At 47.0% G+C, this 16,020-nt stretch overlaps 1 protein-coding gene across 1 annotated transcript; it reads left to right on the top strand.

The window, feature by feature from the left end:
- The first annotated feature begins 5,473 nt into the window (after positions 1-5,473).
- LOC146627490 (uncharacterized) lies at positions 5,474-6,978 on the top strand. Its single transcript, XM_085357154.1, has one exon. The coding sequence runs from the start codon at positions 5,474-5,476 to the stop codon at positions 6,836-6,838; it is 1,365 nt and encodes a 454-aa protein (XP_085213280.1). The 3' UTR covers positions 6,839-6,978.
- Positions 6,979-16,020: the final 9,042 nt, after the last annotated feature.

Below are 16,020 nucleotides of genomic sequence, written 5' to 3'. Positions count from 1 at the left end.
TTTAATTGTCCTATCTGTTATGTGCAGACATATACCCACACACTTCCAGATGTATTTTTTGTCTCTTTCTGTTAATTCTATATTACTTGAGTTCAGTTATAGCAATCAGATATGTGCCTTGACAAAAACCTCAGACGCAGTCTGTTAATATTGTGCCAGTGCTGAGAAGTGCACCTGATGTTGCACAGCTGGCAAATCCAGTATTACGTGCAGCCGCTAACCAATCTTCAGTTTCTTGTTACTTCGCTTGTGTCTCTCTCCTCTTTTATTTTGTCTTCATGAAGTGGGAACACCATAAAATTTGACATGCTTTTTGCTGTACAGGTTGTGGACAATTTAAAAACAAATCAGATTAAAAGGCATTTCCTTTGTGAATACATCTGTGTTTGTTTGAACGTTGGGGTCATTGGTGTCGATATATCTCGCACACAGTGTCCATTCCTACTTGCTGATTTCTGAAACATGACAAGTTTAATGCCACTAAGCTATAGCATGCATATCTACTTCTGAGCACAAAGATATTATATCTGTATGGTCATCTGTGTCTGCCATGGGTCATGTGTGTTTCTCTCATATCCGCCCATTCATTTACTACACACAGATTCAAAACATTACAATACATAGCTAATGTTGGCAGCTCATGAAATTCTCATCTGCCATGACAACAGTGGAAAAAAGACGAGTACTAGAATTGTAGAGTTAATTATTGAAATTGCCAACGATCCTTTGAACTGGACAATGACGCTCACATGTTTCAGATACAGCTATCTTAATTTTCATTCACAAAAATATGCATGAGCAGAGGGTCAAGTGTGCATCATTATGTATGCGACTGTGTGTATTTGCTTGCAAAGTCTAACTTCTGTTGTAACAGTGATGAATGTATGCAATATGTGTGCATGCCAGAGGGCTTCCATCAGCAGTGTATGAGAGCAAGCTTCAACATGATTCATTAGAGAGAGTAGAGAATTTAAAAAAGCAGAGAAAAGAAACAGTGAGATAAAAGAAGAGGGGATGAAGACAGGTGGTGCAAAAATGTTAAAAAAATATTCTGATCATATCAAAATTATTGGTAAAAAACAGAGAAGCTGAATTCTTTGTAGAATTATTTAGGACAACCAAGATGGAAGTGGGAAGCTGCAGAGATGAATGTCTGCTAATAAAAAAAAGCCCATCGTGGACGACGAAGAAGACAAATTTATGGAGGAGAGAAAAAGAGTGGATTGCATATTAGTGGGTACAGCAACGTGCGCTGACTGATTTCTGCAGGTGTAAGGTCAAAAACAGTCCAACACATACAAAGTAGAACAGGTACCCGCCTGCTGCGTGAGACTAGTCACATGCAATTAAAAAAATATCTTGCTTTAATAAAGAGATCCATCATTAGGTATCATTAGCGGTGCTGAATATAAAGTCTCTTAGCTGTAGCCTGGCTTTAATAGCTGCATACATTGTAGCTGATACTTATTTACCAGCTTGTCATGAACTGAAGGAAGTGAACAGTGTGTTTATCTGATGCAAAGTCTGACAGCGAACCAAAGTTGTGTGTAGTAAAAACAGAATCTATAAAATAAAGAGCTGAGTCTTCTCTCTGCGCTTTCATCACTACAAGTAACTTGTTAAAGGCGAAGGATAATAATTCGACGTTTCTAATATAAAAATGTTCAATATTGAGCTTTAAACTATTGATTTGAAAAGATAGCAGGTTCAGACACCAAAGGCTAAAAACAGGTTATGATCTACTTTCATTTTTAATCTTTGTGGTGAAATATGTGTGTGCAGAAAATTTTCCCAGTATTTTTGATTAGTAGTTCCCAACAATCCTACTTCTGATGACCAAAACATGTTTGGGCCCGACAGGAAAGCAGAGGGAGAGAGGTCCTGACCCGAGCCCAGGCATACGGCACGCGGTCACCGGCTCCTCCCACTGCGCTGAACCGGGACCCAAAACAAAACATTTTAAATTGAAAATCATAAAACTTTCTTTAATGTACTTGTGCTTGTGAGTGTAAGCTAAAGAGTGAACCCATCATGTGTGTAAACTCTCACAAGAGCACTATTGGTGTCCCACATATTGTTTTTCTGGTCTCTCTTACTTAAGTATAGAAGTAGCGAGCTAAAGAAAACTGTCTCCATTATACTGCTGTGTATATGTAATCCAATACATTAATACAGAGACGCTATACAGTATGAGCTGCAGACATCAGAGATATCAACCAGTAATAGCAGCAAGCTGTGTGTGTGTGTGTGTGTGTGTGTGTGTGTGTGTGTGTGTGTGTGTGTGTGCGTGTGTGTGTGTGTGTGTGTGTGTGTGTGTGTGTGTACGCGAGCTGTGTGTTGATTTGTCACTATAAAATGAACTGACTTCTCCGTGCGAGACTGTCTGACTATAAGAAATTATATGTTATGTGTGCTCGTGTGTGAATGCAGTGTTTCCCCGAAACACACATTTTTCCATGTAGGTAGCAAGGCCTACGGTGAGTCCCATTACCACCTTGTCACACACATTCACATCTACTGTTGTACACATGCACTGACACAGACATGACTCCTTTAATACGGAGGCACCGTCTGCCCGTTAAACCAGACACACACACACAGTCAAGAGGAGGGAAGAGGTAAGTGAAAAGGGCTCAAACTAAAGGAGAAAGGCAAAATAAGTGAACTCTTTATGCATCTATACATCTCACTTACTTACTCATTTCTTAGCTTCAGTCCTGTTTATGTGCAGACTGCTGGATATTGCTATTTGACGGTGCACTTAGCTTTGATTTGCTGCTGTGGATTGGGCAGAGTGATGCTGGTGCTCATAGCCGCACACGCACGCTTAGAGTGCTGCAATCGGTTAAGCTCCCTGAGGTTCAGTTTGAACAGGCTCATTCTTCCAGAGGTCATTAGCCAGTCCTTACACACACACACACACACACACACACACACACACACACACACACACACACACACACACACACACACACACACAGTAGCGACTCCTTTAATGCAGAGCATCGAAAACACTGGAGGCTTTCTTTGGTTGTAGGCTGCATTTACCAACTCTGGCCCACCGCATGGCTAAAGGTGGGATTTCACCTTTGGTTTTAGAGCAGGACTCTAAAACCAATATCGATCTGTTAACGGAGGTGCTGCAAGGATTCTGACACACCCGGAGACTAAATCATCATATTATCCATTTGGGGGTTGACACATGTTAATAACTTCAATGCTAAGTGTTGACTTTTGGGTTTAGAATTACAGCCTCATGATTTATCATCATTTTCTATTTGGATATTTAACAGATGTTCAACAAGAATGTTTTTTTCTTTTTTTAAAAGTCTAAATAACACAACAAGAACAACATATGAAATGTGGAAATGGAGATCAACAAGTTTGTTTGGATACATTTAAATGTTTCAGCGCTCAGGCTGACGTCTTCAGCTTTGACTGAAAATCAAAGTCAAAATAACCCAAAATAAAACTGTTTGTTTGGTACTCACTGCATGAAAAACTGTTACAGTTATCTTGTAGATGTCAGCTGCACAAACACTTCGGAAAACCACTGTCAGTGAAAATATTTCACTATATCCACAAATGCATATTAGAAAAGAAAAGAACAGAAACACCTGTGACCTAATTTAAAAAGTAGAGAACCAAGCCAGCCCTCTAAAATTACTTTTCTTAATAACAATCACTGCATTAATTTAAACTAAGGCACTATTAATGTCACGGACCCGGTTCCGGGGACTCGGGGTTCGTGAACAGTGTGGACCTTTATTGTTATTAGTGTATTGGATGTATGTTTGCTGCACTGTGTTCTTGTGTTCAATGCTGGTGTGTGTATGTGTGTGAGGCTGGAGGATGAAGGACAGCCACCTGCAGGCCTGATGGGTGTGGCCCTGCCAGCTGCTGGTCACGCCTAGCTTACCACACACCTGCTTCTGATCAGGATCGTCGGGGGAGCTACTTAACAGAGCGATGGAGCTTCCTCCGGCGCAGGATCGTTGAGTTAGACTCCATGTCAGTGTTTCTAGTGTTGTTAAAGTGTATGCCTGCCGGAGTTGGTGCCATAACGGCTGTGTCTGTGTTTTTCCCCAGGAGGACAGTGGAACACAGGACTGCAAGACACACGGGGTGTGTGAAGGCACAGGGGCAGAGAGCACGGGATACCAGCACTTGGGAGAAGACACGTCACGGGAGTCGAGGGAGCACTTTTGGAGATTCAATGTGTGGTGTACAATTACCTCACTATAAATAAACCCACTGTTCATTCCATTAAGTCCAGCGTTTGGGTCCTATTTCCCCATCTCCCCACGATCTGCCAGCCAGACCGTGACAGAACGATCCTGCCACTATGGACCCAGCGGACTCACCGCGGAAGCGCAGCTCCCGTTTTGACGGGACCCGACTAGTGCTTGGAGGGCCTCCGTGCTGCCGTTCCTCGCTGGCAGCCTACCCGTCGGCCCACTCGTCTGGTTCCTCCCCGCGGACGCCTCGGTCTCGCAGAAAACGCTCCAGCCGGTCCCGGGAGGATTACTACGAGCCTGCCAGCAATCTGCTTACACCTGCACAAGCTTTTTACAAAATGTTAGGAATTATCATCGTGCCACCTGACTCACCCAGCATTTCCACATCACAGCAGGAGCAGCCACTTCAGAATCCGCCCTCGTCACATTCCGCCAGCGACGCTCCCTCTTCAACAGGGAGGCAGCGAACACGCAGCCAGCACTCACAGCTCCAGCAGGAGCCAGGGATTCGGCTCAAACAACCGCCTAGGGTGAGTGACAGAGTCTCCCTTCATTCACCTTTCGTGCCTAGGGATAAACAGACTGTTTTCCCCAAGGCTGTGAATGCCAGCTCCGTGAACCCTAGAGCTCGTGTTTCTCCTGTTTGGGAGGATGACAATGTTAGTTTTGAGAACGAGTTTTTTCCTCCTGGTTCAAGAGACTGTGCTCCTGATGTTCCTTCGGACCCAGGAGTTAGGACCGTTTCGTCTAGAACTGTTTATTCTGGGGCTATGTTTATACAGCCAGCTGCCCAGCCTGTAGCCGTAGCACAGCCAGCTGCCCAGCCTGTAGCCGTAGCACAGCCAGCTGCCCAGCCTGTAGCCGTAGCACAGCCAGTCCAGTCAGCCTCTCGTCTTCATCCTCAGTTGGAGGCTGATATGCCTGCTGGAACTACCCTGCCATTATGTCACCCGCCTGTTGTTTCTACATCGCTGTCCAGTCTACCACGAGTAGCTGCCGCACCATTATCACCTCCGCCCTTTGCAGCTACTTCTCCACCAGCGTCCCATCAGACTGCAGCGACCGCAGAACTCTCGACTTCACCATCCACATCACCCGCTCGACCGTCATCTTCGCCACCTGCAGCTTCCGCATCGCCATCTTCACCTCCGGATCAACGACCATCTATACCCGCGTCGCAGCCGGAGGAGCAGCTCAGCGAGCAGGAGCAGCTCTGCGAGCCGGAGGAGCTCAGCATGCCCGAGCAGGAGCTCAGCGAGCGGGAGGAGCCCGCGTCGCCAGAGCCGGAGCAGCTCAGCGAGCCGGAGCAGCTCGGCGAGCCGGAGCAGCTCGGCGAGCCGGAGGAGCTCAGCGAGCGGGAGGAGCCCGCGTCGCCAGAGCCGGAGCAGCTCAGCGAGCCGGAGCAGCTCAGCGAGCCGGAGGAGCTCGGCGAGCCGGAGGAGCTCGGCGAGCCGGAGGAGCTCAGCGAGCGGGAGGAGCCCGCGTCGCCAGCTGTGGAGCTCAGCATGCCCGAGCAGGAGCAGCTCAGCGAGCCGGAGGAGCACTGTGAGCCGGAGGAGCTCAGCGGGCTAATGCTGGAGGAGCTCAGCGAGCTATTGCCGGAGGAGCTCGGCGAGCCGGAGGAGCACTGTGAGCCGGAGCAGCCCAGCGAGCTAATGCCGGAGGAGCTCGGCGAGCCGGAGGAGCACTGTGAGCCGGAGCAGCCCAGCGAGCCACCCACTGAGAAGCCCGCACCGCTGCTGGCGGACCTCAACGAGCCGGAGGGACCGGCGTTGCCAGCAGAGGAGCTCAGCGAGCTTGGTGAGCCCGCGCTGCCACCGGAGGAGCTCGGAGGTCCGGAGGGATCCGCTGAGCCAGAGCTGGAGGTCTGCGTGCTGGAGGGGCCGCCACGTCCTGCAGCCCGGCCGCCACGTCCTGCAGCCCGGCCGCCACGTCGGGAATCGTGGGTGGTGCTGAGGCGGGAGCAGCAACGCCGCCGCCACCGGACCCGTGGCCGCCCGCCGGAGCAGCAACGCCGCCGCCACCGGACCCGTGGCCGCCCGCCGGAGCAGCAACGCCGTTGCCACCGGACCCGTGGCAGGCCGCCGGAGGAGCAGCGCCGCCGCCACCGGACTCGTGGCAGGCCACCAGAACCGTTCCGCCGCCACCGGACCCGTGGCAGGCCGCCGGAGGAGCAGCGCCGCCACCACCGGATCCGTGGCAGGCCGCCTGAAGCGTTCCGCTTCCATCATGGGGTTGGAGGTAGGCCGCCCGAACTGTTTTCCCACCACTGCCTGACCCGTAGCGGGTTTTGCCTGCTTGCGGTCCACTGGGTCGGCCGCAAGAACTGTTGTTCCCACCATGGCAGTGGTTGGACATTTGAACTGGGGTTTTGGGGCCCTCCGTCCTGGACCCCCCGCCACCCGCCCTGGGTTGGTTGTTCTGTGGTTTTGTTTTGGGGTCGTCGGGAGTCGACCCTTAGAGGGGGGGTACTGTCACGGACCCGGTTCCGGGGACTCGGGGTTCGTGAACAGTGTGGACCTTTATTGTTATTAGTGTATTGGATGTATGTTTGCTGCACTGTGTTCTTGTGTTCAATGCTGGTGTGTGTATGTGTGTGAGGCTGGAGGATGAAGGACAGCCACCTGCAGGCCTGATGGGTGTGGCCCTGCCAGCTGCTGGTCACGCCTAGCTTACCACACACCTGCTTCTGATCAGGATCGTCGGGGGAGCTACTTAACAGAGCGATGGAGCTTCCTCCGGCGCAGGATCGTTGAGTTAGACTCCATGTCAGTGTTTCTAGTGTTGTTAAAGTGTATGCCTGCCGGAGTTGGTGCCATAACGGCTGTGTCTGTGTTTTTCCCCAGGAGGACAGTGGAACACAGGACTGCAAGACACACGGGGTGTGTGAAGGCACAGGGGCAGAGAGCACGGGATACCAGCACTTGGGAGAAGACACGTCACGGGAGTCGAGGGAGCACTTTTGGAGATTCAATGTGTGGTGTACAATTACCTCACTATAAATAAACCCACTGTTCATTCCATTAAGTCCAGCGTTTGGGTCCTATTTCCCCATCTCCCCACGATCTGCCAGCCAGACCGTGACAATTAAGCTGTCGTCCTGTGTTCAAAACAACATATGCTACTATGGAGAAAGTTTGCATGTAATACAGCTGTGAACGGAAAAGGAGGTCCAAACGTAACTGATGCCTACATGAAGAAAGACGGGAAAAATTTGGCTTTCAGTTTTTAAACAATCATTCATTTTACACAGCCCAAAGGTTGTAAAGGGATTTACACTGAACTGACCTTTAAAGAGAAGCAGCCACACTTGTGCCCCTAAGCCGACTGCTCACACCAGCCACTGCTTTACAAACAGTAACATTAAAATTATGACATTTTTTAAAAATTTCCCATGAATTTGTCACCTTCTCCTCCTCTCTACCTCAGTTACTCACAATAGTCCTCCAAAAGCTCCTTGGAATCAGACCCAGATCTCGATAGAAATCAAATCCAAGGAGTTAAAGGTTCTCTTAAAATGTTCATCCAATCACAAACAACAAAGTTTCCTTGGTGGGTGCATGATATGGGAAAATCAAAAATTAGGTATTCTGTTTGCCTACCTACACACCAGGTCTGCAATTCATTTAAAATGAAAGCAAATGATTCAAGGTTCAAATTAAAAATCAAGCGTGTCGTCAGTTCACTACATGTCACATTAGCAGGTGCATATGTTAATGCAGGACAACAGCCTGGCAGGAAAAGGTTCCTGACGGAAGGTCTCCTACAGTATAACAGTTCAGGTTAGAGAGCGTGGACGAGCAGCTCGAGGAGCAAAAAGAAAGTGAAGGAAAGAGACAGAGACACAAAGGCATTATCTTCCATTTTCCTCCGCAGATGACAAGGGTAAAATAATTATTATCACACAAACAATAATCTGTCTTTCCTGTGCCGTCTCCCCTAAGTCGCATCCGTAGCTCCAGGCAGATAATATACTGGACTGCCTGAGATGCATTTGAATATTTCTTTGGCAGGAAATCACATTACTGGCTATTAAAAAGTAATTATTTGTACATAAATTCCCTGCAAGTTTGAGCCTAGTCTTGGCAGATGCCTGTGTTTGTGTGTGTGTGTGCGCATACTTCTACGTGTGTGTGTGTGTGTGCGTGCGTGTGTGTGTGTGTGTGTGTGTGTGTGTGTGTGTGTGTGTGTGCGATGTTCGATGCTAAGGCAGTTAGCGTGTGGGGCATTGCAGTGTTGTGTTTATTAAAAAAGCAGACAGCCTCTCCATCATCAACACCACACACACACACACACACACACACACACACACACACACACACACACACACACACACACACACTCAGTGTCACTGAAACTATATTTCATAGGGTGGTGCATGATAATGTAATTACCAATACTTAGCATTGACAGTGAGAAAGAGGGAGAGTATAAGAAAGAGTTACAAAAAGAAAGACAGAATAAAAAGAAGATTGGAGAGAAAAGTTATAAACGAGACGGGCCAATAAAGACATATGAGATACATCATTAAAATATGGAAGCAGATTAATAAAGTAAATGATGAGACGTACAGTAACAGAATAACAGATCCTTCTCGTGGCAGCGCCGTTCACCTCAGTGCTGCTCAAACACAGATTAAAGGAGCAAACGGGCCGAAAGGCTGGAGTCGAACCGAACGTCTTACCCAAAGGTTACTCAGCTATGGTAAATTATTTTCCTCTGTGACAGTCAGTTATTGGTTTAATGTTCTAAGACGTTTGACAAAGCCTGTACTGTAAAACCTTGGTTATTGGACAACTCCCGCATTGTTCATTTTAGGTGTTCTCACTGAGTTTAGTGAGACAGTTAATATAATAACAAACACACATATAAAGTAGTACAGCAGAAGTAGTTCAGTAGTACACCCAGTTCCACGTACACCAGCTTGTGCAGGCTGCATTATGTTGCTCTGCTGTACATTTAGCAGTTGTTACCCAGGAGGAAGCTCATTTTCACTGACAAAGTTCGTGTTAGGGTACCTGGGTCTTTGACCCAGCGCTTCGAGTTTTGCATTATTACTGAACTTTGATTTTGTCATTATTTATAATTTCTAGTCTTTTGGTTTCTATGTTGGAGTTCTTAGTCTTCCTGTTTCTGTCTCCGTGTTCCTTAGTTGCTCTGTCTCCCCTGTCAGTTGTATCTCCTTGTCTAGTCTGTGTGTGTTCTGTTTTCTGCTTTACTTTGAAAGTCCGTGTCTCATGTCAGTGTTTCCAGTTTTGCTTTCCTTGTCTTTTTAGGTCTGATTTGTCCCAGCTGTGTTTCCCTCCTGTCTCCCATTCCCTGATTGATCCTTCTGTGTATTTAAGCCCTGTGTTTTCTTTGGTCTATGTTGCGATCTCCCTCATCGAACACTGTGTGTTCTTTCTGTCTTCCTGTTTACTTTTCTGTATTCTCAGTTTAGCAATAAAGCTGCGTTGGAGTTCACCTTTTCGCCTCTGTGAGCTTGCATCTTGGGTCCACCATTCCTGCCTACTGTACACATTACATGACAGCTGGGTCCACTGTGTATGCCATGTGTACAGTGAAATCACCCTTTACTTTCTGGAAGCCTCAACATTATCATTTAGGCTGCTGCCACACTGACCCATGTAGCAAGATGCTATTATATCTGGCCGAGAGGCTGAAATGCTAAGTTACAGTGCTGTGAAAAAACATTTTCTGCCTTCTTGAATGCAAATAAAAATGTTTCAGATTAACAAATGTTAATATCGGACAAAGATACCTGATTACCTGATACCTGAAACGGAGGAAAAAACCAGTCCAAACGTAGCTGGCCCTGACCGGAATGACCTTGAATTCCTCTTTCTACCAGACAATCCTGAAAGACAACAACCAGCCTTCATTTCATGTCCTGAAAATTAAGCTCACACCAGCAAGTCCACCTCAGAAAGGCTAAAAAAAGAACAAAATCAAGCAGCATATTAGCTATAGAGACAAAAACTGATGGTAAACATGTTATTTTCTGTTGTAAACTTTGACATTTTAGTGATTCATCTTTTGGAGAGCAAGTAGTTCAACTGCAGAGAAGTAAAACACATTTAAAATGGTATGTAAAAATAATGTATTTTCACGTAAAAAAAAAGGCTATTGTGCAATTTTGGGCTCAGCTGGGATTGAGAACCCGTGTGTGCAGAAGGTAAAGCGTTTATAGCAGAGGCCTTGAGATGAAAGGTTTACTGACTTGACACAGACATTACTAATCCCTGCAGCTGCATTTCAGATTATCCACAGAAACAAAGGCAGTCTTACCTGTTTGCTTCGTCACTGTTTTTGTTTTTGTTTTAGTAATTTCTCTTTGATTGTCTGACATTTGTAGAGGTAATTGTGAAAATTATATGTCATAATTTGAATCGGTTTTCCTGTTGTGATTTTGTCATAAAACAAAGCATCTGCTGACTGTTGAACAAATATTTGTAGATTTTGGTAAATCAGTGTCACTAATTTAACATAATAGTTTCCTCCTGCCTCACCTATGCTACACCTGTACATCGTATCAGCTGCCCTTTCATTTGACCACAGAAGGAACAAAAACTGGGAATAAACATTTTTTACTATCAGGTGTTGTCCCATATGTCTATAATTCATTAGCATTTAGGCAGACACACTCACTCTCACACCTAATGACATCAGTCATATATATTCAGCTGTAGAGATGGCATTAGAGTCGATTTATGGCTGCATGTAGGATGTTACTACAGTCAGGTTGTGCATAGTTAATTTTTCTCCACTCTTTGGTGTTTTTTCCATCTCTCTCCATTTCCCTCATTAATAGCCTTCATTAATGTTTAATGGCTGGATTACTCTGCCCTTGGCTTGATTTCAGCTAAGCTTTGGCTCAAACTGACACTGGATTACTGTTTGTTTGCTTGTGCTTGTGTGGTGAACTTTGATGATGTCCTTAAAAGTTGATAAAACAGTGGAATGTGTCTGCATTGTGAAGAAGATGGTAAACGTAAATGTTGGACTGTGTTTTTTTCTTCATATTTGTGTGTGTGAATGGGAAAAATAAGACAGAGGAGTTCAGCAGAGGGCACCTGGCAGTAGCATCCACACCTTCAATTGCAGCAAGGATGGAATCACAATTAGAACAACAGCAAATAATGAAAGTGGGGCAGAGAAAAGTGAATAAAAGCCAGAGAAAGGCTGAGACAGAGAGAGGAAGCTGGCAGTGTGTATTATCTGGGGTCCTGTTGGATATCATTCAATTTGGAGACATAAGGCTGAGTTGGCATTGCTTTGGATATGCTCTCAAACAGCCCTGGCTGGGGGTCTGCTGCTGCATGGGAGCTCAAGTTTTATGGTAAATTACCATTGTAGAGCAAGTTACTAATAATATATATTTTATTAAAGACAGGGGAAAAAACAAGACATTGTGATTTAACAAGTTAATGTTTAGGATCAGGTAATAGCTACCAAGTTTCAGCTTCAATGGCTTGACTGTGGAAGATTTTATCATTCCTCTAACACCCGTGTGGCTAAAAGTTTGATCAGTTTAAGTCCCAGTGGAAACACTGGGTTACTTGGGATTTAATTAGGATTAGATGATGGTTAATATGCAACAACTTGACTTTGGAGTCACAGGGATTTGCATTTCTCACAAATGTGCAAAATTAACACGAAATTAAAAATGTCTACTGAACAGTTGCTAAAGATGTGTAAAACAACTATCAGCAACTTGTTAACTTCATGATGAACTAAAATATAAAAGGTAAGAGCATCTGCCACCGCAAATGGCTTCACATCGAAAGTAGCCAGCTGAGAGAGATTGAGCTGGGATGCCTCCAGGATACCTCCTACAGCTAAGTGGCAGAAAATGGGTGGATGGATGGAGTTGCATTGTGTTACTGGATTAATTGCAATCTCTTACACTTGCCACTACTAAAGAGATGCTCATTTTGACATGGCAGTCTTTATGCAGTGGCTGATGAGCTGCAACACATCTCAGCTGTGGTTATAAGGCAGACCGTGCTTGTTTAGCTTGAGCTAAAAAACAACCTTCGGAGTGCTAATATGATCCGTCCAGCAAGAAGGATATATCACAATAACAAGTACACATTACAGTTCTTAATGTTTACCAACACAGAATTCATAAGTCGTTGAAAAGCAGCTGATGCATTTCACATTCCAAATGCTGTTACTGTGTATTATAGAAGAACCTGCCAGTACCTGCTCAACAAATCATGTTGTTATATAGGTAGCTGCTCCCATGCGGTCTATGCAGTCTTCCATGCAAGTCAATGGAAAAGAATCTGGGACCGTGACTGCATTCACTCTCTGAAAATCAGTACAAAGGAGAACCATCTGACTTTGGTGTCAGCAGACATAGAGATCTCCATGAGCTATGACTTGGTACAGTCAAACCATTTTCAAGAAGATACTGTACCTCTTTTTCCACCAATTCTCTTTTGAGTCACGGGCAATGGTATGCATGTTGTTGTTTTTTTTGTTTTGTTTTTTTTCTTTTCTTTTTGCCTGTCCCGTTTGGCTCTTTTGCATCAGAATTGTTGTCTAAAGGCAAAGAAAGATGCCCAACGGATTTACTTTACCAAATTGACCATCCCAGCCTTGCCATAATGGTCCATTTGATTCACCTTTTATTGTTTATTTTATTTTCACTTACTGAACATGGGACAGACTTGACTGGGGGAAAGAAGGGGAGAAAGAAAGAGGGAAAGAGAAACAGCTGAGAAGAGGGACGGGGGAGAAGGGCAAAAGACAAAAACCAACAGAATGAGCAGAAAAAGAAAAAAAATAAGAAAAAAAGAAAAAAAATGCATATATCGATCACCTGGATCACCTGCTGAGAAAGAAAAAAGAAAACAAGCAGAAGAGAACAAGAGTAATAGAATAAACAACATCACAATGATATATGGGAATATGACAGTAAATACTAAATGTTAAACATTATTGTGCAGCACATAAGATCAACAGAACACAGTGTGCTTTGAGGTAGGAGCCAAAAAGGGTGTAGTTTGTGGGTGTGATCACCCGTGTGTACACCTGTGAGCATGGACGCGCTTGTTTTTTGTTTTTTAAAAGGTTCCTTCATGTAATGATCTGCTAGAGGGTGTGGGGGGGCCACAGCCCCGTCCTCCAGGGCATGAAGCAGGTATGGAGGAGATCAAAACTCCAGACATCCAGAGGCCCCCAGAACACAAGAGACCAAGGAAGACCAACAGAGGGGCAGCCGCGCCACTGTCCCGGAAAGAGCTGAGGAGAGTCCCAGATGAGGGCTCACTCAGCAGCCGCGGAGCAGAAGCCAGGGGGAGTTGCAGTGACGCGCCCGTGAGCTCCAACTGCAGTCAGCCGCGCCTGAGTGACCGAGCCCCAGGCCGAGAGGCCGGGGGCACCCCACCTCCGAAGAAGAGTGGATGGTGGGGTGGGTGCAGTTTTCTCTGTGGTGGGGTTGGGTGGACTGTCCTGGGCTCTGTGGGGCCAGGAGGTGCTGCTGCGCTGGGCCCCGGTCTGGATGGGCCTGGGCCCCCTTTCCCTGGTGGGTCGCGGAGTATGGGGGTGCCTACTGGGGTCAGCGGGGGAGCTGGCCCCAGGGAGGGGTCACTTGCCCCTCCCTTCCTTCCCTCCCCATCTCCAGCTGCCTCCCTCTTCCCGCTCCATCACAACCACCCACACATGCAGGACCTTGGAGTAGGGGTATGTCACCAGGGTGCAGAGGAGGCCACCCCCCCCCCCCCCCCCCGTCCCCTTCTGGCTGCCTCTGCCTCAATTTTATCCCACAACTTAGACATTCACATTACTCACACTCTCATTACACATACATATAGGATCTTGGGGGTGGGCACGATACACGGAGTCCAAAGTACCATCAGGGTGTACACCCCACCCCTGGCGTCGTTGCCCACCTCTCAATGTTAAATACACGTAGACATTGAGGGCCAGCAGGAGGGACCATGCGCTTACCTGCTGCTCTCTGGCAGGTAGCTCCATGTCCTCCTGGGTTTTAAATGCACCTTAGAACACACATGCATCAACACTACAATGAGCGGGTGGAGGGAGGTTTGGAGTCTTCTCTCACCCCCATTCTCTGCGACCTGCTGGAGCGGGGGGGGCTAGGAGGAGGAGTTGGCCGTCCGACTGCGGTCTGGAGTGTGGGGCCTCCCTGCTGCTGCGGAGTCGGGGCGGTCTGCCTCCCCCCACCGCAGGGAAAAGGGTAACACCACCTGGGTCTGGGTGCAGTTCCCCCCCCTCCAGGGGCAAGGGTACCTAGACCCGGGGCTTAGAGTACGCTTGGGGAGTGTGATTGTGTGTACAGCGTCTCTTTATGTCTGTCTCCACGTTGGTTGAGTGTGGAGTAAGTGTATATGAGAGCATGAGGGTGGGAATGGATGTTTGTATCTGTGTGTGCCTGTATTTCTGTGTCTATATGTCAGGTTGGGTGTCAGGCGTCACCTCTCTGGGGACATCTCAGGCTCTCCAAGGTATGGAGGCCTATCTCCCCCTACCACCACTTCCCCTGCCAGTGGCGGACTCCCTCAGACGTCGGTGCGTTGGTGGTTCTTTGTGTCCGGGGATGGGCGTCCAGGTACACACCGGCTCACTCCTTGGCGGCCGCTTATCGGGGCCTGGAGCCTGGGGCTTGCTCGGGCCACTTCGGTATGCATGTTGTTTAACAGGGGACGCACCCCCCACATGCCTCAATACGGAGGTCATAGAGGACACAAAGTCAAAAATGAAAACCAGAGACTTGAACATCTCTCTGGATTCTTGGCTAGCTTTGTGTTAGCATGCTGTCTTTGCAGATGCTTGCAAAGAGCTGAAGTTCTGTTAGTGGTGTAATCCAGATGTAGCTTTTCTTTGACAGACTTTGCACTTTATTATCACACTCCTGTCCTTCTGTGCACTGTAAGACCAAATAGTAATAGTTTGATAAATGAAATGAGTTACAATACTTAAAAGCCTGTTATAAGTACATACTCCTCTATTTTTTTGAGTAGTTTGAACAAGTTTGGTTTTTCAAGTTATCAGTACTTGAATATATTGATTCGTTTCTGACATTGTCCTCGAATAATTTGAGTTTTGACACTGATGTCACGTGCGTGCCTACAAACCTATGTACGTCCATTTCTTCATGAAGTGCCGGGAACCATCTTGGATTCCTCGTGTCGAGTGCTAATGCCTGCTCGTTACTCCAAAAAAAAACTTGTGGAACGTTAATTTCCGAACAGAAATAAAATAATTTGTGAAGGTTTTTTTGCTGCATTGCCTTTGACCCTGGATAAAGGAGGACGTGCTGTGGCATGTTACAGACTTCTGAACTGGAACAGCTAATGCTCTGCACTTGGCTAGCTGCGTTTACCACCTTTGCAGCAATTTTGTCTTCAGGAGCACTTTTGTGATAAGTTTTATTTTTTTCTGGGCCGTCCGACTGCGGTCTGGGGCCTCCCTGCTGCTGCGGAGTCGGGGCGGTCTGCCTCTCCCCACCGCAGGGAAAAGGGTAACACCACCTGGGTCTGGGTGCAGTTCCCCCCTCCAGGGGCAAGGGTACCTAGACCCGGTTAGTAGAGTACGCTTGGGGAGTGTGATCGTGTATACAGCGTCCCTTTATGTCTGTCTCCACGTCGGTTGAGTGTGAAGTACATATGAGAGCATGAGGGTGGGAATGGATGTTTGTGTCTGTGTGTGCCTGTATGTCTGTGTCTATATGTCAGGTTGGGTATCAGACGCCACCTCTCTGGGGACATCTCGGGCCCTCCAAGGTTTGGAGGCCTATCTCCACCCACCACCA

The sequence above is a fragment of the Diplotaxodon limnothrissa genome, linkage group LG7 (genome assembly GCF_057381915.1).
Source record: "Diplotaxodon limnothrissa isolate DT_005_m linkage group LG7, D_limnothrissa_male_GT1.1, whole genome shotgun sequence".
Lineage (NCBI taxonomy): Eukaryota > Metazoa > Chordata > Actinopteri > Cichliformes > Cichlidae > Diplotaxodon > Diplotaxodon limnothrissa.
The sequence above is the reverse complement of the archived record's forward strand: the minus strand, read 5'-3'. Positions and strand labels throughout refer to the sequence as shown.

What these genes read in the sequence shown, in the direction of transcription:
- LOC146627490 (XM_085357154.1), top strand. Translation starts at nt 5,474, where the DNA reads ATGCCCGAGCAGGAGCTCAGCGAGCGGGAGGAGCCCGCGTCGCCAGAG.